At 49.5% G+C, this 27886-nt stretch overlaps 1 protein-coding gene across 3 annotated transcripts in view; it reads right to left on the minus strand.

Annotated features, from left to right (window-relative positions):
* Positions 1 to 27886, minus strand: part of LOC147703659 (serine protease 27-like) — a 337557-nt gene that overhangs the window by 137093 nt on the left and 172578 nt on the right. For 2 of the 3 annotated variants that reach the window (XM_086931995.1, XM_086931996.1), the window contains exon 6: positions 11257 to 11426. In XM_086931995.1, coding sequence (XP_086788121.1) covers positions 11257 to 11426 — 170 coding nt within the window. Of the gene's footprint in view, positions 1 to 8842; positions 9439 to 11256; positions 11427 to 27886 lie in introns of those variants that run through there. The other variant, XM_086931997.1, reaches the window with a different exon arrangement.

Below are 27886 nucleotides of genomic sequence, written 5' to 3' on the forward strand. Positions count from 1 at the left end.
CCAACCCCAGTGGTGCATCTGCAAACAAGATTACACCAGAAAGTCACGGAGAACAGAACGATCAAGGAAGCCGTCTCTCCGTACTTGACTGTCAAGGCAGTAATGCTTAGTAAAAATGTGTATATAAGCCCACGTAGCTGCCTGACAAATGTCCTGCAAGGGAACGCCGCGTCCCAAGGCAGTAGTGGCTGCCGTCGCCCTGGTAGAATGGGCACGCAGCCCCACAGAAGGCTCCTTCTTAGCCTAGGAGTAACATGCTTTGATGCACAGAACAACCCATCGAGAGATGGTCCGTTTGTGCATGGCCCGACCTTTTTTGGCACCCACGTAGCCAACAAAGAGCTGGTCATCCACAAATTGATGGTCTGCCCATTGTGGAAGGGCGTGACAACCTTTGACAAGAAAGAAGGACGATTCCTTAAAACCACCTTGTCCGGATGAACAGAAAGGAAAGGAGGTTTAGAAGTAAGAGCCTGGAGCTCACTCACTCTTCTGGCAGAGGTGATAGCTTCCAGGAAAGCCGCCATTAAAGTGAGAAGACGTAAAGGACAGTTGTGAAGGGGCTTAAAAGGAGCGCACATCAGATAGGTCAAGACAAGATTTAAGTCCCATTGAGGCATTATGAAAGGCACCAGAGGAAATGCGTGTGTAATGCCTTTGAGAAAACGGTTAACAACCGGGGACTTATAAAGAGAAGGCTGATCTGGAAGCCGTAGAAAGGCAGAGATGGCCGAAAGATAACCTTTGATAGTGCCCAGAGCAGAGCCCTGCTGGGCCAAGGAGAGATGGAACAAAAGGACCTCAGAAAGAGGGGCAGAGAAGGGATCCATCTGCAGTCGTATACCGTCTTAGTGGAGGGATGCTTGGCTGCCAGAATGACATCACAGACTTCGGGAGGAAGATCGAAAGCTGTCAACTGTTGCCGCTCAATCTCCACGCATGGAGGTGGAGGCTGGACAGGTTTGAGTGGCGGACCGTCCCCTGCTGCTGTGACAGAAGATCCTCCTGAAGAGGCAGTCGGATCGCGGGTTCGATCGCCATGCTGAGTAGCTCGGGATACCAGTATCTTCGTGCCCAATCCGGAGCCACAAGGATGACTTGGGCCCGGTTGCGCCGAATCTTCTTCAGCACTCTGGGCAGAAGTGGTATAGGTGGAAAAGCATACAACAGACCGCAACTTCACTCGGGATGAAAAGCTTCGACGAGCGAGTGCCGCCTTGGAAATTCCAACGAGCAGAACTGACGACATTGTGCTTTCTCTTCGGTGGTGAATGGATCCAACCAAGGCTCTCCCCACTGCTGAAAGAAACCTTGCACCACATCCGAGTTCAGATGCCATTCGTGATCCATCAAGACCCGGCGGCTGAGCTCGTCCGCCCTGGCGTTCAGAGAACCTGCCCGGTGTTGAACCACCAAGGTAATGCCTTGATTTTCCAGCCATGTCCAGAGGCGCAGAGCCTCCTGCCATAGGGTCTAGGACCCCACCAAGCCTTGTTTGTTGCAATACCACATGGCAGTGGTGTTGTCCGTGAACACCTGCACTACTCTTCCCCGGACAGAGGGAATGAATGCTTTCAGTGCAAGTCGGATCGCCCGAAGCTCCAAAAGGTTGATATGGAGCAGGGACTCCGCCAGAGACCAGAGGCCTCCCCATCCCAGGAGGGATGCATCCGTCACCACTGTGTGATCTGGTTGGGGAAGAGAGAGGGATCTGCCACTGACCCAATCGCGATTCGTGAGGCACCACTGCAATTGTCGTGCAGTGCCCTCCGAGATCTGGACATGATCGGACAGATTGCCCTGATGTTGTGCTCACTGGAACTTCAAGTCCCACTGCAGAGCCCGCATACGCCATCTGGCATTTTGCACCAGTAGGACCATCATGCCCAGGAGCCGGAGGGTCATCCTGACTGAAACCCGGGATAGAGGCTGAAAGATCGGAGCCACAGCCTGAATATCCCAGACTCGCTACTCGGGAGGATAACCCCGAAACTGCATCGAATCCAGAACCACTCCGATGAAGGGGAGCTTCTGAAGGGGACTCAGGTGCGACTACACCACGTTGATAGAAAACCCCACCAAATGCAGGAGGTCGGCCGTAGTCTGAAGGTGGGTGATGACTGTCTGGGGTGAGCCCGCCTTCAATAACCAGTCGTCGAGGTAAGGGAAGACTGACACCCCTGACAAGCGCAGATGAGCTGCGACCACCGCCATCACTTTGGTGAACACCCGAGGGGCGATGGTAAGGCCGAAGGGGAGTGCAGCAAACTGAAAATGCTCTTGGCCTACCGTGAACCGCAGGTAACGCCGGTGGGACGGCAGGATGGGGATGTGAAAATATGTGTCCTGCAAGTTCAACGCTACCATCCAGTCTCCAGGGTGGGGGGCAGCCAGACCTGAGCCAGAGTCAACATCTTGAACTTCTTCCAGAGGAAGCGATTGACGTTCCTGAGGTCCAAGATGGGGTGCCTTCTTGGGGGGAATAACAACCACGTCCTACTTCTGGCCCAGGAACGCGCTTGATGGCCCCCTTGGCCATGAGGGTCATGACTTCCTGCTGGAGAAGCGCAAAGTGATCCTCTAACATGCGGTGGCCTGGCTGATGGGGCAGACTCGAAGGGGAGGGAGTAACCCCTTCGGATAATTTGTAGCACCCACCTGTCCGAAGTGACAGATCGCCAGTGGGGGAGGTGATGTTAAATCCTGCCACCCACAGGCGTGGTGTGCACCCCAAAGCAAGGATTAGGAAGGCTTTGAGGCGGATGGTGCGGGAGCGGAGTTGGACAGACTAGCCCGATGGCCCCCTTTGCCACCACTGCGGCCTCCACGTGGTTGTGCGTGTGGTGGGGAAACCTAAGAACTTGGCCGTAGCCCGAGAGTTCTTGAAACGCTCCACTGCACTGTCTGCCTTCTCGCCAAACCGGCGAGTACCACCAAAAAGAATGTCTATGAGGGAACTCTGGACATATCCCAAAAACCCAGTGGACCGTAGCCAGGTATGGCGACGCAGGGTCACTCTTGTGGAGATCGCACTCCCTAAAGAGTCTGCGGTGTCCACCCCACACCGAATGGCAAACTTCGCAGCATCCTTCCCCACCGCAACAGCTTGTGAAAGTACAGTCCAAACCTCTTCCGGACACTGGGGCAGTGTCTGCGCCACTGTGTCCTACACAGCGTCAGAGTAGAGACCCAAAAGGCATTCGATGTTGACTGACAGCAGCCCCAAGCTGACAGAGGAAATAACCTCTTGCCAAACTGCTCCAGCTTTTACAATTCCTTATCCGTCAGGCAGTAGGGAACACATTTTAAGAAGTGGAAGCCTGAATGACCAGGCACACCGGAGTCAGATGATTTGTCAGAAAGGCCGGGTCACCCGGTACCAGGCGATGATGCGTGGCCACAGGTACCCCTGTAGCTGGCCTAGACCAAGTGCCCATCAAAACATCAGTCAAGGCCTCATTAAACGGGGCAGAGGTTCCATAGAACTTGTCACCGGCTGAAGCACCTCAGTGAGGAGGTTGATCTTGTGAGTGACAGTAGGCAGATCAAGTGCCTCAGCTGTTCTACGGAGCACCATAGTATATGTGACGCCCTCCTTCATGGTTAAGGGAGGAGACATAAATCCAGGCTCGGAGGAGAGGCCAATGCCACCTGAGTCCTCTGCCCACTCATGTTCCGACTCGCACTGCCGTGCAAGAGGGTCCTTCGACCCCTCCCAGTCATCCCCCTCCTCCACAGCCGGTGGTACAGGCGGCAGCGGCAGGGAAGACACAGGGGAAAACAAATGCTCCAACGGCGCCGGGAACTCCGCCAGGCACATGACAGATCCAGCTTCATGTCCTAATTAGGCTCCCAAGCCGGAGCAAAATTGCCCGTAAATTTGGGCAACGGTGGAGGTGGAACGAACGGAACTCAAGGCGACGCCGGGAACGGAGCCACAGGGGGCGACGGGGCCGGAGCCGCTGGCGGAGGACCTTGAGGTGCTGGGGCCGGAGCCGACGGCGGTGTCGATGTTGGAGCTGGTGGCAAGCAAGGGCCTTCAGTAGAGACTGCAGAGCCTGAAGGCGACCCGGCGGGAGCCCTAGGCCTGAAAAGGCGGTTCATGGCGGCAAGAAACTCTGGCACATGGGCCGGATTCGCCAACGGACCCTGATAAGGTGGGTAGGCCATGGGACTCCCAGGCTCCAATGGAGTCGCGGGGGATGAACCCCTGGCCCCCTCGTACGCGTCCAGAGACGGACAGTGGGTCGTCAGAGAGCAAACACGCTTCTTCAACTTTTTCTTGTGACCTCTCTTACCCGATTCCGAGGGTGAGGACTTTGACCACAAGGAGCGATGGTGATGGCTCCGCTGTCGGTCCCTTGAGCGACCCCTGGACCTCAAACTACGGTGCGGAGACGACTGCCTGGCTACAGCAGCTTTCGGGACCGCTTCCGCAAAGACTTCGGAGCCATGACCAGACAGTCGGAACATGACCGGGAGTCATGGTTGCGCTCCAGACAGTAGAGACAGATGCCATGGGGGTCGGCCACTGACATCGTACGGCGACAGGCCCCACAGGATTTAAACCCAGGCATCCCTACGTGGCACCAGGAGTCAGAGACTCAAAAGAAGTAGAGACAAAAGTCTCAAAAGGTTAGTCAAAAAGTGACTAGGGTACGTGCTTTAACCGGATCTGCGCTTGCTGGTGTGGAAAAAGAAAGCACTGACGTCATCTCGGCGCTTACGACGCCTGCAACAGACGGGAGCCGCACAATGCCACCTACCGAAGCGCAGGGGTACTGCTGACGAAAAACTTTGCGGATCCAGTCTGACGCCTGGGAATATTCTAAGGTAAGGAATCTAACACTAACGTGTCTCTTTCAGATTGCTGTGTTACTGTATTCTTTGATTACTGTGATGCTCCACACATATATGTTGTTATGATGGAAGACAGCGTAAACAGGCAGGATGTGTTAAACACATTCCATGGATCTTGTACCTCTCAGGATTTCTAGCTATCTGCGGTTTGCATGATCCTACTGTGAGGTGGTGCATGCTAGCAAGCCTGGAATGGAAACCAATCTGCCCTGGCAGACATGTTGAAACGAGTTCTACACTGCAGGAAATCTCAATTAGAATAGGGCCACGAAGAGATGAATGCTTCAAGGCAGCCCATCCTGCTCTGAAAGCGACTCTCTTAGCATGCAGAACACTGGGAAAATGCTATATTAGCAGAATGGCCAGTCTGCTCCAAAATGGCAGGTATTCAGAAGGGGCAGGCGGCATTCCACACATCTCCAGCCTCACCTTAACCCAGCTTGGCATGACAGCGCTGGGATTTCTCGACTGTCTAGCCTACAGTTTCTTCTTTGTCTGAGGACATTCAATGAGGTAGTGGTTTGAGTCACAGGTCTGTTCCTCCATTAGATCAAAAAGCAATTAAGGATACAGCCCCCAGAACCTCCGCAGGAAACTTCCCTATGCACTGCATGCTGGGGGCAGGGACTCTGGGGGGCTTTCTGAGGCACCCCCTGGGCAGGGATCTCTCTATAGGGAACTGAGCCAAAGAAACCTTACCATCTGTAATCCAGTGAACATCCACTCTGCAATTAAATCTGAAGGCCTTCAGACCACTAGGTCAGCTCAAGCAATTCCAACATTCACTCTATTTTATCCAGAGTACAAGTCTTAAGGCAGCTGGGACATCCTAAACTGTGGGAATATTATGAAACTGATAGAAGTCATAGGGCTGTCAGACAAAGTTACATCACAGGATATTATCTCTATAGAATGTATTGCACCAGGCCAGGGACAATCAAACATCTCACTGAGGTCACCAGGCGCTCTGCGGAGACGACAACTAAAATCCTGAGGCATATGGAAACCTATACATAGTGGGGCATTTCCAGAACCCCTGGTAAGGAACCAGGCTACCCACACGTTCTTCATAACATCCTAGCCGCGGAGTGCCCATGCGCAGGATCATAACCGGTCTATTCGGTCCTGAGGAGTGCCTTGGGCAAAACCCGACCTCTAGCTCAAAAAAATCAAAGGATGGTCAGCACATACAAACTATAGGACCAGAACAGGCCAGTACATGGTCATGGTTGGCGGGGACACTAAACTCAACCAGACTGATACGATGACAAAATAACGGCCAAAAGGCCCACTAAAGCTATGTTCTTGGAACATAAACGGGCTAGCAAACAAACTGGGGGGTGAGGCCATGGTCTCCTACTTACGGTCCTTCGAGATTATTCTATTGCAAGAGACATGGCTTGTGGAGCCGCAGCACCTTGAAGGGTTTAAAATTCATCACTTTCCAGCAATTAAACTGAAATGCCCCAGACGACGTAGCGGCGGCCTAGCTATCTATATATCAGCTAACAGCGCAATTACTTCATGGGATCTAGCATGCTACTCCCAGGCTCTTCAGCCAGGGGGCATTTCACTTAGAACTTTCAAAGGTCAGTTTAGGACTGTAATTTTACGGAACGTCTATATCAATCCTAACTCAGTGTCAAGGCTATCCCTATCTGACGAGGTGACTGCAACAGTATTAAATATGAGATCTGGGTTCCCAAATGCAGACATCATATTATCTGGAGATTTGAACATGTGGCTGATGTCTGACCTACAAAAGAACGAGGTAATAAAGTTGCAATAAAGCGACTGGGCCATACCACCACAGGATCGTCCTGGATGGAGCAAGTAGGACCCAAAGGGCCGCACCCTCCATGGCAATTTGGAACATCTAGGCCTTGGAGCCCTTAACGGGTGTTTTCTTCCTGATAAGTCGCCTGGACTTTCATTTCTATCTAAAACTGGTGCATCTCTCATCGACTATTCTTTTATCAGCCTTTCCCTCTTGAATCATGTCTCTGGCTTTGGGTTTGGCAATAGATTGCACAGCGATCACAGCCCTCAAGAAATTTACCTCAGCATTAGGCTGATGCAACATGATCAGGCACTGGCACAAGCCTTTGAAAGCTCCACTATCAACCTAAAACGCATTAAGTGTTCAGTTAATAATGTTTAGCTCCTAGCGACAGAAGCAAAGCACATGATTGGGACTACTTTCAGGCCAAAGGAAAACCCAATATCAAACTGGATAAGTTTCTCAAGAAACTTGATAGCCAGGCACGCAAAACCAACAAAGCACCCAAAAGCAACTGGATCCCAACAGCCGACCCCCTGGGATCCTGTGATACGGTCTGCCAAACGTAGCATGAACCAGCTATGGCCGGAACTTAAAAGGAAGTCAATGGACCCAATAACAATAACCAAATTAAGAGATGCCCGAAGTCAATTTGAAGGCTGCTAAATGGGAACAACAAAGGGCTTATTGGAATTCCCTCTGGGCCAGACTATACCACGACATAAGGTCAAAAAACGATACAAGATTTTGGCGCACTATAAATAGTTCAAGTGGTAGGGTCCCTAAAGTTGCCTTGTCTAACATATTGGAAGCTGAGTGGCACCTCTTCCTGTATAGTCATTTTAATGACCCACAAGACTACATCTACAACCAGGTTACTGGTATAGAGGACAGCAAAGCTCCGAAGGCTCAACCTTGGAATGAGGGCAATTTACCTCTAGAGCACTTCTATAAAGCGCCAATAATCAAAAAGCAAATTGAAAGTTACAATCAGGCTACTGCTGTAGAGGGCAGCAAACCACCGGAGGTCCTAATCCAAAAGCAGATTGAAAAGGGATCAAAAGATGGGGCCCCAGGGCCAGGAGGCATCCCTTCAGCCCTGTTTAAGGAAGACCCTGTTTTCTGGGCTTCTCAGCTAGCTCCGCTCTATTCTACCATCCTAGAAAAGAACATCATTCTGCCATCATGGCAAGGATTGATTCTCATCCCAATATTTAAAGGAGGAGATAAAAAATCCCCAGGCAAGTACTGGTTGATTGCCTTAATCGACAACAAAGCGAAGTACTTCGCAGGGATACTGCTAAACTCCCTTTGGGCATGGGCCGAGGCATGCTCAATAATTCCACCAAACCAAACCGGATTTACAAGCAATACTGGTACTACGGTCAATCTTATCGCATTTTCCTTTTTAATTCACCAGGCAGAGACCAGTACCAGCCCCATCTATATCAGGTTTATTGATTATAAATTGGTGTTTGACAAGGTCAACAGGTCAAAGCTGTGGCAGAAGCTTTCCTTATTGAACATTCCAAACAGCTTATTGAGAGCTGTGCAGCTTTTGCATCAGAATACGTGGGTCAGGATCAAGATTGGAGATGGCTCCAGACTGTCACTTCCAATTTTGACAACGCAAGGCCTTAAGCAAGGGTGCGTTCTGCCCCCACACTTTTGAACTTATTCTTATTTTATCTCCCGGAAGCCCTGAATCTAGCTAACTCCCACTCACCCAAACTAGCTTGTCTCCTCCTGTCAAACTTACTGTATGCCAATGACGTGGTTCTTTTAAGCCACTCAAAGATAGGTCTACAACAGCTCCTGGATGCAACCGCTGTATATTCAAACAGGAATGGGCTTCAGATTAACAATAAGAAAACTAAAATCCTGGCGGTTCACTCAGGAAGGCCAAAGAAGCAGGCATGGGTCTTAAACTCGGAAAGAATTGAAGAAACCAGCTGCCACAAGTACTTAGGAGACTTCTTTAACAATAATGGCAGATACAAGAGCCAACTCGGTGAACAAAAAAGAAAGGAACTGCGTTAGAATTTGCACTCAGCTCCATTCACAAGAAATTATTTGGCCCAACCTTTGCTCCAACCCTTCAGGCGGCCTAGGCAAAAGTCATTCCAACTCTAACGTATGGAAGTGAGGTGCTAAAAGGGCTAGACTGTGGCCAACTAGATAAAATAGTTGCAAGAATTTTTAGAATGACCTTGCAGCTACCTTTTTATTTATTTATTTAAAGCGATTTTCTATAGCGCGAACATTACCTGAAGGTGTAAGAGCGCTTTACAAAAGAACCGGTTGCGATACATAAGGATTTAGGATTACATGAGTTACATAAAAGATACAAACAGGAAAAAAATTGCAAAAGTACAAGTTGTAAAGTCACACAGGGAAGAGATACAAATAGAAACATTGCAAATGTACAAGTTGTAAAGTCACTCAAGGAAGAGATACACATGGATAAACTCTAAGAATCACATAGGAATGGTAGTGAGTACAAAGGTCTACTACATATACTAGTGGTTAGAGTTATCTCTATATACATATATATACAAATAGTAGATTTTCTCAGGAATCCATTTTACCAGGGTTAAGGGGGTACAAGGCGCATTCCAGGGTCACGCATTGTCCAGTAAGTCCATTTGCACCAGAAAGACCGTCAAGATGAAGGATTTAGGTTACAGGCCACTACGACAACACTACAAAATGGCGGTGTTGCTGTTTGGTGAGAAGCCAATCGGAAAAGCTGTATGAGTCCACACTTCTCCGGCACAAATCAGCCTGGAATTCAGCATCTGCAAACAGACAATGGGCCGAATGCCGACTTTTTAAATGAGCTGTCGCAAGCTGAGGGCACCAAAGGAGGGCTGCTTGGCTAACCACTTATGGACCCAGCTGAACACAAGACGATGGTTAGCGGGGTAGCGCTATTTGACCTGTGGGCTCAGTATCCTCGGCCTGAGTGAGCTCTGGGACTTGCATGTAAGCCAAAACGAATTTAAGAGGCTAGCAAAGCACTTACGCACAGCTTAAACATCACTTATCTAACTCTCACCTTCAGTGTACACACCAAGCTCCTCTTTTTAAAACTGAGAATGGGGTGATTCCATTGATTTGCCACCTTCCCAAATGGAAAAGAGACTGTGCCCTGGAAACATGCCGGCTTTGTGGCCAACATAGGGAAGATCTACTGCATGTACTGTGTTTGTGTCCTAACCTCTTGATGGAAAGAAGGGCTCTTCTACGAAGGGGTTGGATCGACAAGGAGGTCAGATCATGTAAAGGTGCAGTGTTGGCCTGCTTTCATCCCACGAACATCATCCTAAATTGCGCACTGGTTAGGTTCATGGATCGCGTTGCTCAATGCTTCCTCGGCCTAAGACACAGACCCCTTGCTTACCATAACAGTTGTTGGACAAACTCCTTTTGCGGGGCAGACAGGCACATGGACAGTTTATTGGAGAGAAAAAAAATAATAAAATAAAATTGTCATCATAAGGGGAGTAGCCCATAGGTTAGCTAATCCGGGCCTCAAACGCTATTTTAAACCAGGACTACAGTTTCCTTATGGGAACACCACTATAGGAGTTATGGATAGTGCACCTACAATAGAGTTTTATAAACTAGGATATCGGGTGCGTTTATCTACAGGAATCTGTTTTTAAAAAATTTTTTATTGTACATGTTGTAACATTTTTATCTGTGGTGTTTGCAAGGGTTTTAACAAATCATGAAGGAAAGTTTCTACTCAGTCGAACAGTGGTTTGAGTGAATGGAGAGCCGTGACACTCCTCACTAACCTTGTAAAACTCACATTTATATGTAACTTTCTTAACAGTATAGCCTACTCATGTCTCACAAAGATTTTCACTGTTGCACAGGTTTTGTTGTTCGAGAATGAAGGCATGTATCCATTTTTTATTTATACGACAAAACATATTTCCTTAATTTTTGTATCAGAACTGCAACAAGCACAAGCACATTTCAGAAAAGTTATATGCAAACGCCAAAACTGGATTACAACTGAAAGTGTCTCCTCATTGACTGGTGAGTTTGGGTGATTGATATTGCAGATGGGTTAGTAGATGAATGCGAGAATGAGTCAATTGGTGGATGAATGGATACTTTTATCCATGTATTCACTCATTCATGCTGCCACTCAAGCATCCATCAAGCCACACATTGACTAGTTCTTGCACGCTTGCCATCGCCCAGCCACAATACACATATACACACACAGGGCCCGATTTACAAAGGTAAAGTTAGACGAAAGTCTAACTTTACGACTTTCGCTGTTGGCATTTACTACTCGTAAATGCTCTTTGTGAATTCCGAACGTCGAACTTTACGACTTTCAGTATTCACAAAGGCCATTTACGAGTAGAAAATGCCCTTTGTGCATACTGAAAGTCATAAAGTTACCTTTGTGAATCAGGCCCACATTCTTTAATCAATAAGAGGCAGTTAAACTTTTATATATAAGCCAGATCTTCTGCCTTTATCAATGCTTGTTAATAACTGGAGGTAAAGGGGCCAATGTGCTAAAGCCCTGTCTGAATGTTATCTCACTCACATTGAAAACAAGCACACCACCAAACCCATGCATTACTTACAGTGCAGGAATCTTTCTGGCCCTCCGCATAGCCAGCGCAAACCATGTCCTCTTGTATCATGGGACGGGCCAGGCTTGGGTCAGAGCCAATCTGGTACAATGTATCACACGTCTGCCGATCTATGAAGCCCACTCGCACCTCCTGGAGGGTCTTCGGCTCTGGAAGGGGCACTGAAACCAGAGAGGAGGTACTGTTTATGAGTCAGAGTCAGAGTCAAAAACACTTTATTCGATTGTTTTAAAATCATAAAAGTATGCTACAGAACCACTTTCAATCATACGAACAAGTTATTAAAATCATGTTAAAAGTTGATATTAAAAAGAGAAGAATTCATATAAAAACATCATTACCATCATATTAACAATAATAACAATCTTATAAGGCCTTAACGGTATACAAAGTTTAAGATATTAACAAACAAGGATATCATTACAGTTCTATGTACAAAGTGATAGCAGCCTGGGGGAAAAGTGCAAAACGTGCGGATCATGAGTTCATATTTAACATGGGTCAGAATTACTATTGTTTAGTTCCAGCAATCAATCAACTTTAATTATTCAAACTTAATCTTTTTTGTTTTGATCGGATTGACATTGTCAGGAAGTTGGCTACCCCATACATTACTACTGTAGTTTCCATGAGCTGCAAATACAATAAGGCTGGTTTAACCTGCATAAAATCTTGGCCTCTCAGAATTGGTTTAATGTATCTTTCCCTCCCATCCTTATATAAGGGGCAGAAGAATACAAAATGTAATAAATCCTGATCTGAGAAGTGATCACATTTGCAGGGAGCACATTCATGGGGCTTACACCATTTTTCATAGTCTCCTAGCAGAAGGTGAGCTTGGTTAAATCGAAATTTTGTGAGGACCCACCTATGAAAAGGTTTGTTTACTATCTACTGTTTATGAAGAAGAGCGAGCAAACCACAGCCCATAACAAAATAAGTGAGCGGGCTATACACGTGACGTCACATAAAGGGACACTGCCTCAATGTTTTTTGTTTTTTTTAAAATTTAAAATATTTTTATTATTATGAATAACAGCAGTAGGGCATAAGTCAATCATAGGGTGTATACATAGGTTATGGTTGGTCCTCAATGTACTTTTTAAATCCTACGCCTGCCAGAATGTGTCAATTTCTAGTCTGACAATCTAATAATCTTTGTATTTACCTAGAACTAGATTTTTTCTTATTTGACACAAAGTAGTGAGGCATCTTTTTGCGCTGCATCAAATTGAGAGGGCAGGAATGCACATTCCTGCTCTTTCCCTTTGCTGGTGCAGCGTGCAGCCTAAAGCCAGTGCAAGCCCCCTTCTGCCACGGTGCAAGGGTGCCTGTGTTGCAAGCAGGATTATTCTTGTGCCGGAAGGGACACCTTCGTGCACAAAAACCGCCCTTAGAAGCGCTTTCTTTCTTGTAAGTTTGCAGTACACTTGGAAAGAGGAAAAAACAAGGAGAAAATATTTGTCCTTCTTCGCTTTTATTGGGAAGGCGTCCGAGTTTGACCAATTCCCAAGTTTACCAGTCTTGGTAAATCTGGGAATGCTCAAAAAATCATGGGTGGATGCATGAGAACTCCCACGCTACACCCATGTATCGCCTTCCCAGATCAGAGGCAGCGACCTGCGTTACCTTGCATTACTCTGGATTTCCCTGCCCGTGCAGGGGTATTCAAGATGGCCTTGCGTGGCTTGGTAAATCTGACTTAAGGATTGAGTAGCTGTTTGTGTGAAGCAAGGGCAGCACAATCCTTAAATAAATCTGGGTTCAAGTCACCAAAATGGGAATATGTTTAACATTGTGACACTGTCTTTCTAAGAATGCTGCGTACTGGATGCGTGGAAAACAGCCCAGGTTATTCCTTTAAAAAAAGAAACCCAATATCCATATCTCTCAATTTCAAAATCTTTGCCCCATTTCCCTTCTTCCCTTCTGCTCAAAAATCGTACAAAAGGTAGTTAATGGGCAGCTCATGGAATATCTGGAGAAGGAATCCCTCCTCCATCCCTCACAATCGGGATTCAGAGCCAGCTACTCTACTGGGTCAGCCGTTCTCTACTCCACTGAGTGCCTTAGACAGATAGTGGATGAAGGAGAGACAGCAGCGTTGGTTTTATTAGATCTTAGTGCAGCCTTTGACACCGTGCTGCACACAACGTTGCTGTCTCGTCTTTCTGATATGGGGGTGGTAGGATCGGCACAGGCCTGGATACGATCCTTCCTGGCCAAAAAGAGCTTCCAGATGCACTGCCCACCTTTCAAATCTTCCTTCAGGAAGGTAAGCCATGGGGTTCCCCAGGGCTCGAGTTTGAGCCCTACCTTGTCTAATATCTATATGGAACTCCTGGCTCAGGTAGTGGAGGCGTTTGGGGTGGGCATTGTCAGCTATGCTGATGACACCCAACTGATGTTCAAGCTAACGCCCGACCACAAAGAAGATGCCACGAATTTTTCCAACTGTTTGTCATCAGTGGTTTCATGGATGAACAACAATTGCCTGCGCCTAAATGGCGAAAAATCAGAACTGCTGGTGGTTGGGAAAGCAGCATCAGCATGGTCACACATGTGGTGGCCCACTGAATTGGGCAGCCCTCCTCTTCCTGTGGATTCGGTAAGAAATCTTGGCGTAATACTTGACTCAGACCTTTCTTATAAGTCCCATGTTAGCAAGGTGACTGGTAGGTGCTTCAGCATACTGAAGGTGCTTCGGAAGGTTTTAGATCTCCTCCCTATCGGTGCCAGAAAGACTATTGTCCATGCCTTGGTGACCCCCCACCTTGACTATGGGAATGCTCTGCTTTTAGGTCTGAGTAAAAAAGGCCTTCATCAACTTCAGTGCGTTCAGAACGCCGCCGCACCCCTTGTGCTCAGACTTCCTCGCAGAGCATCTGGGAAGACCGCCCTGGCTAAGCTTCACTGGCTTCCTGTCAGGGAACGGATTAAGTTCAAAGCCCTTTGTTTTGCGCACCGTATCGCCCAGGGCAAAGGCCCAGGCTACTTGAAGAATCTTCTCACTGTACATCGCCCCATCCGGAATCTGAGATCGTCCGGCGCGATGCTGTTTAAACTTCCCTGTATCACCAGAGCCAGGATGGGTGGCTGTTCTTTTAGGTACCTGGGGCCTCATTTATGAAAAGTGACGCATCGCTGCGTGAAAACAGCGATGCGTCACTTTTCACTGCGCACTCCTTGCGACACCAATGATGCGTCATATTTAATGTATGACGCATCATGTCGCAAGGACTTACAGATACGTCAGTATTTCTGACGCATCTGTAAGCGCAAAAGTCACGCATTGCTGGAGTGTGTCACAAAAGTGACGCAACTCCAGCAATGCGTCCTTTCACATGGGGAAAGCCCCATGTGAAAGAGCTTGCGTCAGTCTTACGCCTGCTGTGAGGCAGGCGCAAGATTTTGACGCAACCGCATCCTAAAAGTGACGCAGTGAAATCTCATAGATTTCACTGCGTCACTATTACGAGGCTTTTTGCGGGGGAACGCCCCCTTTTCATACATTATACCTGACGCAGGCATAATGTGGCGCAGGGTTTTAAAAAGTGACGCATCTACCTAGATGCGTCACTTTTTAAATATGGCGCAACAAGGCGCATGTTTTACGCCGCCGATGCGTCACAAAAAGTGACGCATCCGCAGCGCAAAACTGACGCAAGGCCTCATAAATGAGGCCCCTGGTTTCTAAACATTGGAATTAACTTCCGCTCTACCTCCGAATGGAACCCTCTGAAACTATATCCCGTGGGAAACTCAAAACGTTTCTGTTCCCTATTACTTAACCTTCCTGTCTTCTTCCTTCCCTGGTCTTTTTAACATCTGCCTCTTGAAATCTAGCAGTAGTTAGCGCAGGGACACCCTGTTTTTTGTGTAGCCAGGTGCTTTACAAATGGTTTAATATTATTAGTATTATTTAAACAGCTCTTATTTTTTGAATTATGACTCTAATTTGTTACAGATTAGCCCTGAAACTAATCATATATATTTTAATAAAGGTCTGTGGCACTCCACACCAATAGCTTTCTGTGACCTGCAAATCATAGGATCAGATCCCTGCCTTGTCAGCGCATGCTTTCATCCTTCCAATGTTAATGAAAATGCCACTAAGTTAAATTGCGTATTAATATTAACAAACAACAATGTTTTGTGTAGGGGCACCAAAAAGCCGTTCTGCTAAGATGATCGGCAAGGAACGAAGTTCCTCCAGCTTGACCCAACAGGTGGTGCAAGGATAGCCTCGGTTCCGTGGTTAATTTGTAAAAAAACAAATAAATAATAAAATATTAACTGCAGGTACCCAAAACATTTCTTGAGGTGCTATCATTTTCTACCACTGACACTGCTTCTTGCTTCACCGGGGCAAGAACCGGCTTCGCATAGAAGGACTGCCTCTTTCAGGCTTGGCCTGGCCATACTGGCACCTGGGCATTTTTCAGGGGGCTGATAGAGAGCTGTTTTTAATGCTGATAGATGCTGGTTTTGTCCTGGGGCCGCGGGCCAAGTGGATGCGTTTCCTGCTTGCCGCGCTTTTGCACTTTACAAACAATGCAAAACAATAAATGCAAAACAATAAATGATTTTTTTTAATAAACAATTTTATTGTTTTACAGAGTACAACAAATGATTATAAAGCAAGAGGTGAGACCGTGCTTGCTTTAAAGCCATTTGTTTTTCCATTTCTTTGGTTCCTATCTCCTGCAGGGTCTCCACAAGTAGCGCTGACATTCAAGAGTTCAGTGGAAGGGAGTTCAGGAGCCTGCTGTTGCGTTGCTCAATGTACAGTATATATATATATATATATATATATATATATATATATATATATATATATATATATATATATATATATATATATTTATTTTGCAACAGTCTTCAAAACCTCCACTTTTTTTTTTTTTGTAAACAATTTTTATTGCAGAACCAAGCACAGTATAACCAATCACATTAGTATCAACATCGAGATGACCCCCACTATTCGTTTTAAGGATCCCATTAGATGTACACAGCCGTTCAGCCCATAACCCGGGGGTTGGGCGGCGGAATCTCAGAGCAATACATGTTCACTTTCAAAGGACATCGCATGACGTCTGTGGGGCTTCCCGTTGTCTGCTTTTAATTTTTCTCCCCAACCCCCCTCACCTTGTAGTGCCTATACCTAAATCCCAACTACACTACTTGATGGGAGTCCCCCCTCCCCCCCCATACCCTAGTCACCCCCCTCCCTTCCCGTGTGTCATCAGTCGTTCTCGGTCAGGAACTGAGGTTGGAGAACCGTGATCAGTGGGTTCCAATTATCTATTGTGTGTGTGTCACTGGTGTGGATGGGGGCCTCCCCTGGTCGATGGCGGTGTTAGTTGGCCCCTCAGGTTCCTCCTCCTCCTCTTCTAGTGTGCTATCGCGCAGCGCTTGCACTAAAAGTTCCCATTCCATAGCCGCCTCCAAGGCTCGCTCGTCTGCACTCCTGCGCGCCAGCTGGTACCTAATTGTGCTCTCGCTCGCCGCCCATTTCAAAAATTCAGCGAGCCATCTCCGATGGGTCGGGCTCGTCTTCGCCTTCCATCCCCTCGTCAATTCCCGTTTGGCCAATAGAAGGCCCATGTCTATGAACTTGCTCGACATCCTATTTTTAGGTGTATGCGGGAACCAATGCAGGACGCTGACTGCCGTAGTGTAGTGGAGGTCCCTGTCTGTGGTATCATTCAGAGTGTCGTCGACTTCCCGCCAATAATCCTGTAGGTGGGGGCATTCTCTGAGCATATGAGGCAGATCTGCCCCTAGTGCGTTGCAGCGCGGACAAGCGGCCTCCTCTGCCCCAAAGTACTTTTGAATGTTGCCCGGGGTAAGGTAAGCCCTATGGAGGACATAAAAATGGATAAGCTGGAAACGTGCGTTCCTCGTGCTCTTCCTAGCTCGCCTTACCAACTGTAGCCATGTGGTGTCCGGGGTCTCCATCTGCAAATCCCGCTCCCACTTGGCTTTCAAAGTAGTCAGTGGTTGCAGTGGCTCCCGCAGCATCCTCGAATACAGGCATGTAACCTCCTTATAGGTGCCCGCCGACATCATGACGTACTGGCAGGCCTGGGCTGTCGGTGGCTCTGCTAAACCCATTCCCCAATGGCCTTGAATGGCACGCACTATTGCCGCATGCAATAAGTAGTCGCCTCGTGGGAGGTCGAAACTTTCTTGCAGCGCCTGATATGGGATCAACGCTCCGTCCTCATATAAGTCTCCCACCACCTGCAGTCCCGCTTCTTCCCATCCCTGCAGGTGTGACCAGTCGCCCCCGTGGGGAAGCGCCGTTAACATACCGAGGGGAATCTCAGGTGCGTAAGGGCATCGGATCCCTGCGCGTTTCGCCGAACGGTTCCAGCAGAGGCGGAGAGTTCGTTCTTCCAAAGGCAGGTCCCTCAACGGCAATTTTTGCCGTAGGGCAATAAAGGCCAGCACATGTCGGGGAATGCCGCTGTCTCGGTCATGTTCCGGTCCGCGGTAAACTCTAGCAATTTCTTGCGTGAAGGTCTGGAGCTGAGCCGCCAAATAATAAAGCTCAAAGTCTGGGACAGCTAGGCCTCCCTCGTCCTTTGGGCGGGTTAGGGTGGATAGTGCCACTCTCCGCCTGCCCGCGCCCCATAGGAAGGAAATAATCAGTGACCGCAGCAGCCGGAAAGTCGCGGCTGGGATCCAAACAGGCAAGGTCCGGAAATAATACAGTAAGCGAGGCAATGCCACCATTTTCAGCAGCGATATGCAGCCTGTTACCGATAACGGGAGGGTGGCCCAGAAGGACATATTGCCTTTCAAGGCTCGGATACATCGTCCGACGTTCCCATCAAGCATGTCCGCCTCGTCGTGGTAAACATGTACTCCCAGGTAGTCCAGGCAGTCAGGCTCCCACCGCAGGGAGGGACAGAGAGGGGGCTGAGGTTCATGTTTTCGCAGGGGGAATAAGCAAGTCTTTGCCCAGTTAACCCTCAAGCCAGATATCTCTCCAAAGCGCCTCAGAAGCCTTTCGGCTCCTGACAGTGCCTCGTCGGCGTTCTCCAAGAAAAGCAGGAGGTCATCCGCATATAGCGAGATAAAGTGATGTGTTCCGCCATGAGACAGACCTGCATAGTAGATGCTCTTCCTAGCCATCGCCGCCAGGGGTTCCACAGCTAGGGCAAATAGCAGTGGAGATAATGCGCAGCCTTGCCTGGTGCCGCGTAGCACCTCGAATTGGTCCGATACCAGGGCACCCACCTTCACTCTTGCCTTCGCTCCAGCATATAAGACCTGCGTCCATTGTATGTAACCCTCTCCGAGTCCAAAGCGTCGCAGGACTCTATAGAGGTAACCCCATTCCAGGCTATCAAAAGCCTTCTCTATATCCACCGCTAATACCAGGGGGGTCCCGGCCGCTGGCGGTGGGGCAGATAGCAGACGGGTCAATCTCCTAATGTTGTGGCTGGTATTACGCTTGGGTATAAACCCGGACTGGTCTCTGTGGACTAGGGTCTGCATGTGCTGTAGCAGCCTGTTGGCTAGTACCGTACTCAGGATTTTGTAATCTGTGGTTAGCATGGACAACGGTCGGTAAGATGCCGTGTCAGTGCCCTCTCTTCCCGGTTTCAGTAGGGGGATCATCAGTGCTTCGCGCATCGAGCTTGGTAGCCGTCCTCTAAGCTTAGCCTCTGCGTAGATAATTTGCAGGCGGGGGCCCAGCTGGTCTAGGTACTGTCCATAAAACTCAATGGGCAGTCCGTCAAGGCCGGGGGTCTTGTTTCGGGCCATCTTCTTTATCGCACCCCTGATTTCAAGTAGCTCTATCGGGCCTCCTAATACTTTCGCCTGGTCCTGGTCTAGTTGCGGTAACTGCAGGTCTTCTAGGAAGGCCGCTATATCCCGATCTTTGTCACCGAGCGCGCTTCTATATAGGTGCTCATAATAGGCCCTGAAACTGTCTAGGATCGCCGATTGCGTGGTTCGCAGCGTGCCATCTCCCCCTGATATGGCCAGAATCGGGTGGCTCCGTCTGGCGGGGTTGGCGAGCCAAGCCAGCAGGGTCCCCGCTTTATCCCCTTCAGCGTGCGTTCTCACCAAATACGTCCGGTAATCAAAACTGCGAAGCCGTTCTAGTTCTATCGCCATCGCCTCCCTCGCCGTACAGAGGGCGTCCTGAACGTCGGGGCGCTCCGGGCGCGCTCGCTCGGTCTCGCGCAGAGTGTGTTCCGCCCTGTCCAAGTCGTCTAGCAACGTCTTGCGGGCGCCCGCAAATTTTCCGATACAGTGTCCGCGGATGACAACCTTTAGCGCGTCCCATTCCGTGGCTCTAGAGGCAGTAGATCTGTCGTTTTCGGCAAAATAGTGTTCAATCCTCTTCCTCAATGCCTTGCGGAACGGGGGGTCATCTAACGTATCCGGTCGGAGCTGCCACGTTGGGACCTTGGGGATTTTAGTCATCCAATCTAGCGATAGCAGCAGGGGGTTGTGATCCGATATCGTGCGCGCTAGGTATTCAGTGCGGGCGATTGCAGGGAGCACAAGCGGAGAGCACAAGAAGGCGTCTATACGGACGTGGAGGTCGTGGAGGCCTGAGTGGAAAGAGTAGTCTTGTTCTGTTGGGTGCTGTGCGCGCCAAGCATCCGTCAATCCCCACTGTCCCTGCCAGTCCAACCTACACTTCGCCAATCTGCGCACTGGGGACGAGTGTAATGGAGGGTGTGATCTGTCCAGGTCCACGTCTAACACCGAATTAAGGTCGCCCCCCAGTAGGACAGGGCCTGCGAGGTAACTGGCCAACTCCCGGGAAAGTTGCGCATAATACGCAGTCTGGTCTACATTAGGTGCATACTCGCTGCAAAGTACTATGTGGCGCCCTCTAAGGGTCCCCTCCACCGCCACGAACCTTCCCTCTGGATCCGCCACCTGACGGGTAATTTGGAATGGGGTACCCGCTGTAATCCAGATCAAAGCCCCTCTAGCGAAGGCCGAATATGTAGTGTTAAACAAGTGGCCCCTCCACCTGCGTTGCAGTGCTATCCCCTCCTGTTTCGTTAGATGTGTCTCTTGCAGTAGCGCAATGTGGACCCCCTTCGATCCAAGTAGGCGTGTATTTTGTGGCGTCTGGACATGGTGTGGAGCCCCCTCACATTCCAGGTTACACATTTTATCGTTCCTGTATTAGTCATTGTCCCATGCAGTATGGTACTTTCCGCAATGTCCGTACACCCGATCACTCATGATGACACAAACCCACCTCCCCACAACAACAGCCCCCATCCCCCCACTCGTAACTGCGCCCACGGCTCCCCCAACTGCCTCGGGCTCCCCCCCCTCCCCCAGAACAGGACCCAACTGTGCTAGAGTCGCTCCCATCCAAACCATACGCGGGCAACTGTGCCCTTGTCCGCACTTAACCCGCAGTCTGCACTGCGGAGGCCTTATGGGCCCTAAGAGGCACGAGTTGGCTACCGGGGTGGATCTCAGTCTCCTTCCCCCCCCCGCCCACCAAACAGTGGTACTCACAGCATCAGTGTCCCAAGGTCAGCCTGCTCCGGTCAGCAGGTCAGCAAAGTCCATTATCGTAGGGCCATTCTGGGCCGGCAGAGCCCCCCTATCCCTCAACAATCTCCCCCGAAGTTTGCGGAGTAATCTCTGGGCCCTTCGAACCTCCGAATTCCGACAGTTCAGTTTCAGATTCTGTAGCTCGAGTTTCTGATCCCGAGGCCCTCTCCGATTGGGTCAAGACAGCCCCCGATAAGTCAATTACTGCTTGCAGTGCGGCCTTCCGTTCGCTCTCGGTCTGTGAGACTGTAGGTTTGTTGGTCTTCCGCTTGCGGCTCCGCGTCCTTCGAGACCTCCGCAAGGGCAGTTGCAGTCTTTCCTCCTCCTCTCTCATGCGCGCTCCATCTGTTCCGGCTTTGTACATGTCCCACCAGGCCCATACGTCCGCCGATGTAGGGAAAAACAGGGATTTTTCATCTACCACCACCCGCAGCCTGGCCGGGAAGAGGAGCGAGTATTGTAGGCCCTCGGTCCGAAGTTCTTTCTTGATGGATAAGAAGGAGGCCCGTAACTTCTGGGTCTCGAAGGTATAGTCCGGGAACAGAGTTACCTTGCAATTATCTACTTGGAAGGGGCCCGCCATTCTCGCTCGCTGCAGCAGCCAGTCTCTATCTTTGTAGTGCAGCAGTTTGATGACTATTGGACGGGGCGGCTGGCCCGGGTTGGGTGGTTTGGCAGGCACCCGGTGGGCTCTTTCAATGGTGAAAAAGGGAGAGAGGCCTTCAGGCGCCACCTCCGTCTGTAGCCAAGTGGTCACGTAGTCCACAATGTCAGGGCCCTCTTTTTTTTCTGGAAGGCCCACAAGGCGAACGTTGTTCCGTCTGCTGCGGTTTTCTGTATCTTCTGCACGACGTTCAAGGGTCTGTATTCTGTCTAAAGCCACTGTTAACTGACCCTCCACAGTTTTGTGTGCGGGAATTAGTTCCTCCAGGGCCGATTCCGTGGTCTTAACCCTGTCCGACAATTTTCCATGGTCCGCTCGCAGGAGGCCAAGGCTCGTGGCCACTTGTGCTATGTCCTGATGGAGAACGATTTACAAAAAGGGGTGGTGATGAACAGAGTGTCTGAGTTAAACAGACCACTCTTACCCAGTCCAAAGATCAGGGCTTGATCCATCACCGTTATTTATCTCACTGCCCCATCCCAGCTCAGAACCTGGCTATATGCAAATCAGTCTGTCCCTGGCCCAGTGCATCATGGGAACAGGGCAGACTAAACTACCAAGCCAATTCTTCACCAGAAAGGAGACAAGCTACCGGGGACCGGTTTCTGGCATTTCAGCCTTCTTCGGCCCGGCTTGCTTGAATCCTGATGGAGCAGTGAGAAAGGGACTCATGTCTGAGTATACCCTGCCACACCTATAGTGTCCAAAAACGATTTACAAAAAGGGGGTGGTGATGAACAGAGTGTCTGAGTTAAACAGACCACTCTTACCCAGTCCAAAGATCAGGGCTTGATCCATCACCGTTATTTATCTCACTGCCCCATCCCAGCTCAGAACCTGGCTATATGCAAATCAGTCTGTCCCTGGCCCAGTGCATCATGGGAACAGGGCAGACTAAACTACCAAGCCAATTCTTCACCAGAAAGGAGACAAGCTACCGGGGACCGGTTTCTGGCATTTCAGCCTTCTTCGGCCCGGCTTGCTTGAATCCTGATGGAGCAGTGAGAAAGGGACTCATGTCTGAGTATACCCTGCCACACCTATAGTGGCCAAAAACGATTTACAAAAAGGGGGTGGTGATGAACAGAGTGTCTGAGTTAAACAGACCACTCTTACCCAGTCCAAAGATCAGGGCTTGATCCATCACCGTTATTTATCTCACTGCCCCATCCCAGCTCAGAACCTGGCTATATGCAAATCAGTCTGTCCCTGGCCCAGTGCATCATGGGAACAGGGCAGACTAAACTACCAAGCCAATTCTTCACCAGAAAGGAGACAAGCTACCGGGGACCAGTTTCTGGCATTTCAGCCTTCTTCGGCCCGGCTTGCTTGAATCCTGATGGAGCAGTGAGAAAGGGACTCATGTCTGAGTATACCCTGCCACACCTATAGTGGCCAAAAACGATTTACAAAAAGGGGGTGGTGATGAACAGAGTGTCTGAGTTAAACAGACCACTCTTACCCAGTCCAAAGATCAGGGCTTGATCCATCACCGTTATTTATCTCACTGCCCCATCCCAGCTCAGAACCTGGCTATATGCAAATCAGTCTGTCCCTGGCCCAGTGCATCATGGGAACAGGGCAGACTAAACTACCAAGCCAATTCTTCACCAGAAAGGAGACAAGCTACCGGGGACCGGTTTCTGGCATTTCAGCCTTCTTCGGCCCGGCTTGCTTGAATCCTGATGGAGCAGTGAGAAAGGGACTCATGTCTGAGTATACCCTGCCACACCTATAGTGGCCAAAAACGATTTACAAAAAGGGGGTGGTGATGAACAGAGTGTCTGAGTTAAACAGACCACTCTTACCCAGTCCAAAGATCAGGGCTTGATCCATCACCGTTATTTATCTCACTGCCCCATCCCAGCTCAGAACCTGGCTATATGCAAATCAGTCTGTCCCTGGCCCAGTGCATCATGGGAACAGGGCAGACTAAACTACCAAGCCAATTCTTCACCAGAAAGGAGACAAGCTACCGGGGACCGGTTTCTGGCATTTCAGCCTTCTTCGGCCCGGCTTGCTTGAATCCTGATGGAGCAGTGAGAAAGGGACTCATGTCTGAGTATACCCTGCCACACCTATAGTGGCCAAAAACGATTTACAAAAAGGGGGGTGGTGATGAACAGAGTGTCTGAGTTAAACAGACCACTCTTACCCAGTCCAAAGATCAGGGCTTGATCCATCACCGTTATTTATCTCACTGCCCCATCCCAGCTCAGAACCTGGCTATATGCAAATCAGTCTGTCCCTGGCCCAGTGCATCATGGGAACAGGGCAGACTAAACTACCAAGCCAATTCTTCACCAGAAAGGAGACAAGCTACCGGGGACCGGTTTCTGGCATTTCAGCCTTCTTCGGCCCGGCTTGCTTGAATCCTGATGGAGCAGTGAGAAAGGGACTCATGTCTGAGTATACCCTGCCACACCTATAGTGGCCAAAAACGATTTACAAAAAGGGGGTGGTGATGAACAGAGTGTCTGAGTTAAACAGACCACTCTTACCCAGTCCAAAGATCAGGGCTTGATCCATCACCGTTATTTATCTCACTGCCCCATCCCAGCTCAGAACCTGGCTATATGCAAATCAGTCTGTCCCTGGCCCAGTGCATCATGGGAACAGGGCAGACTAAACTACCAAGCCAATTCTTCACCAGAAAGGAGACAAGCTACCGGGGACCGGTTTCTGGCATTTCAGCCTTCTTCGGCCCGGCTTGCTTGAATCCTGATGGAGCAGTGAGAAAGGGACTCATGTCTGAGTATACCCTGCCACACCTATAGTGGCCAAAAACGATTTACAAAAAGGGGGTGGTGATGAACAGAGTGTCTGAGTTAAACAGACCACTCTTACCCAGTCCAAAGATCAGGGCTTGATCCATCACCGTTATTTATCTCACTGCCCCATCCCAGCTCAGAACCTGGCTATATGCAAATCAGTCTGTCCCTGGCCCAGTGCATCATGGGAACAGGGCAGACTAAACTACCAAGCCAATTCTTCACCAGAAAGGAGACAAGCTACCGGGGACCGGTTTCTGGCATTTCAGCCTTCTTCGGCCCGGCTTGCTTGAATCCTGATGGAGCAGTGAGAAAGGGACTCATGTCTGAGTATACCCTGCCACACCTATAGTGGCCAAAAACGATTTACAAAAAGGGGGTGGTGATGAACAGAGTGTCTGAGTTAAACTGACCACTCTTACCCAGTCCAAAGATCAGGGCTTGATCCATCACCGTTATTTATCTCACTGCCACATCCCAGCTCAGAACCTGGCTATATGCAAATCAGTCTGTCCCTGGCCCAGTGCATCATGGGAACAGGGCAGACTAAACTACCAAGCCAATTCTTCACCAGAAAGGAGACAAGCTACCGGGGACCGGTTTCTGGCATTTCAGCCTTCTTCGGCCCGGCTTGCTTGAATCCTGATGGAGCAGTGAGAAAGGGACTCATGTCTGAGTATACCCTGCCACACCTATAGTGGCCAAAAACGATTTACAAAAAGGGGGTGGTGATGAACAGAGTGTCTGAGTTAAACAGACCACTCTTACCCAGTCCAAAGATCAGGGCTTGATCCATCACCGTTATTTATCTCACTGCCCCATCCCAGCTCAGAACCTGGCTATATGCAAATCAGTCTGTCCCTGGCCCAGTGCATCATGGGAACAGGGCAGACTAAACTACCAAGCCAATTCTTCACCAGAAAGGAGACAAGCTACCGGGGACCGGTTTCTGGCATTTCAGCCTTCTTCGGCCCGGCTTGCTTGAATCCTGATGGAGCAGTGAGAAAGGGACTCATGTCTGAGTATACCCTGCCACACCTATAGTGTCCAAAAACGATTTACAAAAAGGGGGTGGTGATGAACAGAGTGTCTGAGTTAAACAGACCACTCTTACCCAGTCCAAAGATCAGGGCTTGATCCATCACCGTTATTTATCTCACTGCCCCATCCCAGCTCAGAACCTGGCTATATGCAAATCAGTCTGTCCCTGGCCCAGTGCATCATGGGAACAGGGCAGACTAAACTACCAAGCCAATTCTTCACCAGAAAGGAGACAAGCTACCGGGGACCGGTTTCTGGCATTTCAGCCTTCTTCGGCCCGGCTTGCTTGAATCCTGATGGAGCAGTGAGAAAGGGACTCATGTCTGAGTATACCCTGCCACACCTATAGTGGCCAAAAACGATTTACAAAAAGGGGGTGGTGATGAACAGAGTGTCTGAGTTAAACAGACCACTCTTACCCAGTCCAAAGATCAGGGCTTGATCCATCACCGTTATTTATCTCACTGCCCCATCCCAGCTCAGAACCTGGCTATATGCAAATCAGTCTGTCCCTGGCCCAGTGCATCATGGGAACAGGGCAGACTAAACTACCAAGCCAATTCTTCACCAGAAAGGAGACAAGCTACCGGGGACCAGTTTCTGGCATTTCAGCCTTCTTCGGCCCGGCTTGCTTGAATCCTGATGGAGCAGTGAGAAAGGGACTCATGTCTGAGTATACCCTGCCACACCTATAGTGGCCAAAAACGATTTACAAAAAGGGGGTGGTGATGAACAGAGTGTCTGAGTTAAACAGACCACTCTTACCCAGTCCAAAGATCAGGGCTTGATCCATCACCGTTATTTATCTCACTGCCCCATCCCAGCTCAGAACCTGGCTATATGCAAATCAGTCTGTCCCTGGCCCAGTGCATCATGGGAACAGGGCAGACTAAACTACCAAGCCAATTCTTCACCAGAAAGGAGACAAGCTACCGGGGACCGGTTTCTGGCATTTCAGCCTTCTTCGGCCCGGCTTGCTTGAATCCTGATGGAGCAGTGAGAAAGGGACTCATGTCTGAGTATACCCTGCCACACCTATAGTGGCCAAAAACGATTTACAAAAAGGGGGTGGTGATGAACAGAGTGTCTGAGTTAAACAGACCACTCTTACCCAGTCCAAAGATCAGGGCTTGATCCATCACCGTTATTTATCTCACTGCCCCATCCCAGCTCAGAACCTGGCTATATGCAAATCAGTCTGTCCCTGGCCCAGTGCATCATGGGAACAGGGCAGACTAAACTACCAAGCCAATTCTTCACCAGAAAGGAGACAAGCTACCGGGGACCGGTTTCTGGCATTTCAGCCTTCTTCGGCCCGGCTTGCTTGAATCCTGATGGAGCAGTGAGAAAGGGACTCATGTCTGAGTATACCCTGCCACACCTATAGTGGCCAAAAACGATTTACAAAAAGGGGGGTGGTGATGAACAGAGTGTCTGAGTTAAACAGACCACTCTTACCCAGTCCAAAGATCAGGGCTTGATCCATCACCGTTATTTATCTCACTGCCACATCCCAGCTCAGAACCTGGCTATATGCAAATCAGTCTGTCCCTGGCCCAGTGCATCATGGGAACAGGGCAGACTAAACTACCAAGCCAATTCTTCACCAGAAAGGAGACAAGCTACCGGGGACCGGTTTCTGGCATTTCAGCCTTCTTCGGCCCGGCTTGCTTGAATCCTGATGGAGCAGTGAGAAAGGGACTCATGTCTGAGTATACCCTGCCACACCTATAGTGGCCAAAAACGATTTACAAAAAGGGGGTGGTGATGAACAGAGTGTCTGAGTTAAACAGACCACTCTTACCCAGTCCAAAGATCAGGGCTTGATCCATCACCGTTATTTATCTCACTGCCCCATCCCAGCTCAGAACCTGGCTATATGCAAATCAGTCTGTCCCTGGCCCAGTGCATCATGGGAACAGGGCAGACTAAACTACCAAGCCAATTCTTCACCAGAAAGGAGACAAGCTACCGGGGACCGGTTTCTGGCATTTCAGCCTTCTTCGGCCCGGCTTGCTTGAATCCTGATGGAGCAGTGAGAAAGGGACTCATGTCTGAGTATACCCTGCCACACCTATAGTGGCCAAAAACGATTTACAAAAAGGGGGTGGTGATGAACAGAGTGTCTGAGTTAAACAGACCACTCTTACCCAGTCCAAAGATCAGGGCTTGATCCATCACCGTTATTTATCTCACTGCCCCATCCCAGCTCAGAACCTGGCTATATGCAAATCAGTCTGTCCCTGGCCCAGTGCATCATGGGAACAGGGCAGACTAAACTACCAAGCCAATTCTTCACCAGAAAGGAGACAAGCTACCGGGGACCGGTTTCTGGCATTTCAGCCTTCTTCGGCCCGGCTTGCTTGAATCCTGATGGAGCAGTGAGAAAGGGACTCATGTCTGAGTATACCCTGCCACACCTATAGTGGCCAAAAACGATTTACAAAAAGGGGGTGGTGATGAACAGAGTGTCTGAGTTAAACAGACCACTCTTACCCAGTCCAAAGATCAGGGCTTGATCCATCACCGTTATTTATCTCACTGCCCCATCCCAGCTCAGAACCTGGCTATATGCAAATCAGTCTGTCCCTGG

Source organism: Lissotriton vulgaris, chromosome 7 (assembly GCF_964263255.1).
Source record: "Lissotriton vulgaris chromosome 7, aLisVul1.2, whole genome shotgun sequence".
In the NCBI taxonomy this organism is placed as follows: Eukaryota; Metazoa; Chordata; class Amphibia; order Caudata; family Salamandridae; genus Lissotriton; species Lissotriton vulgaris.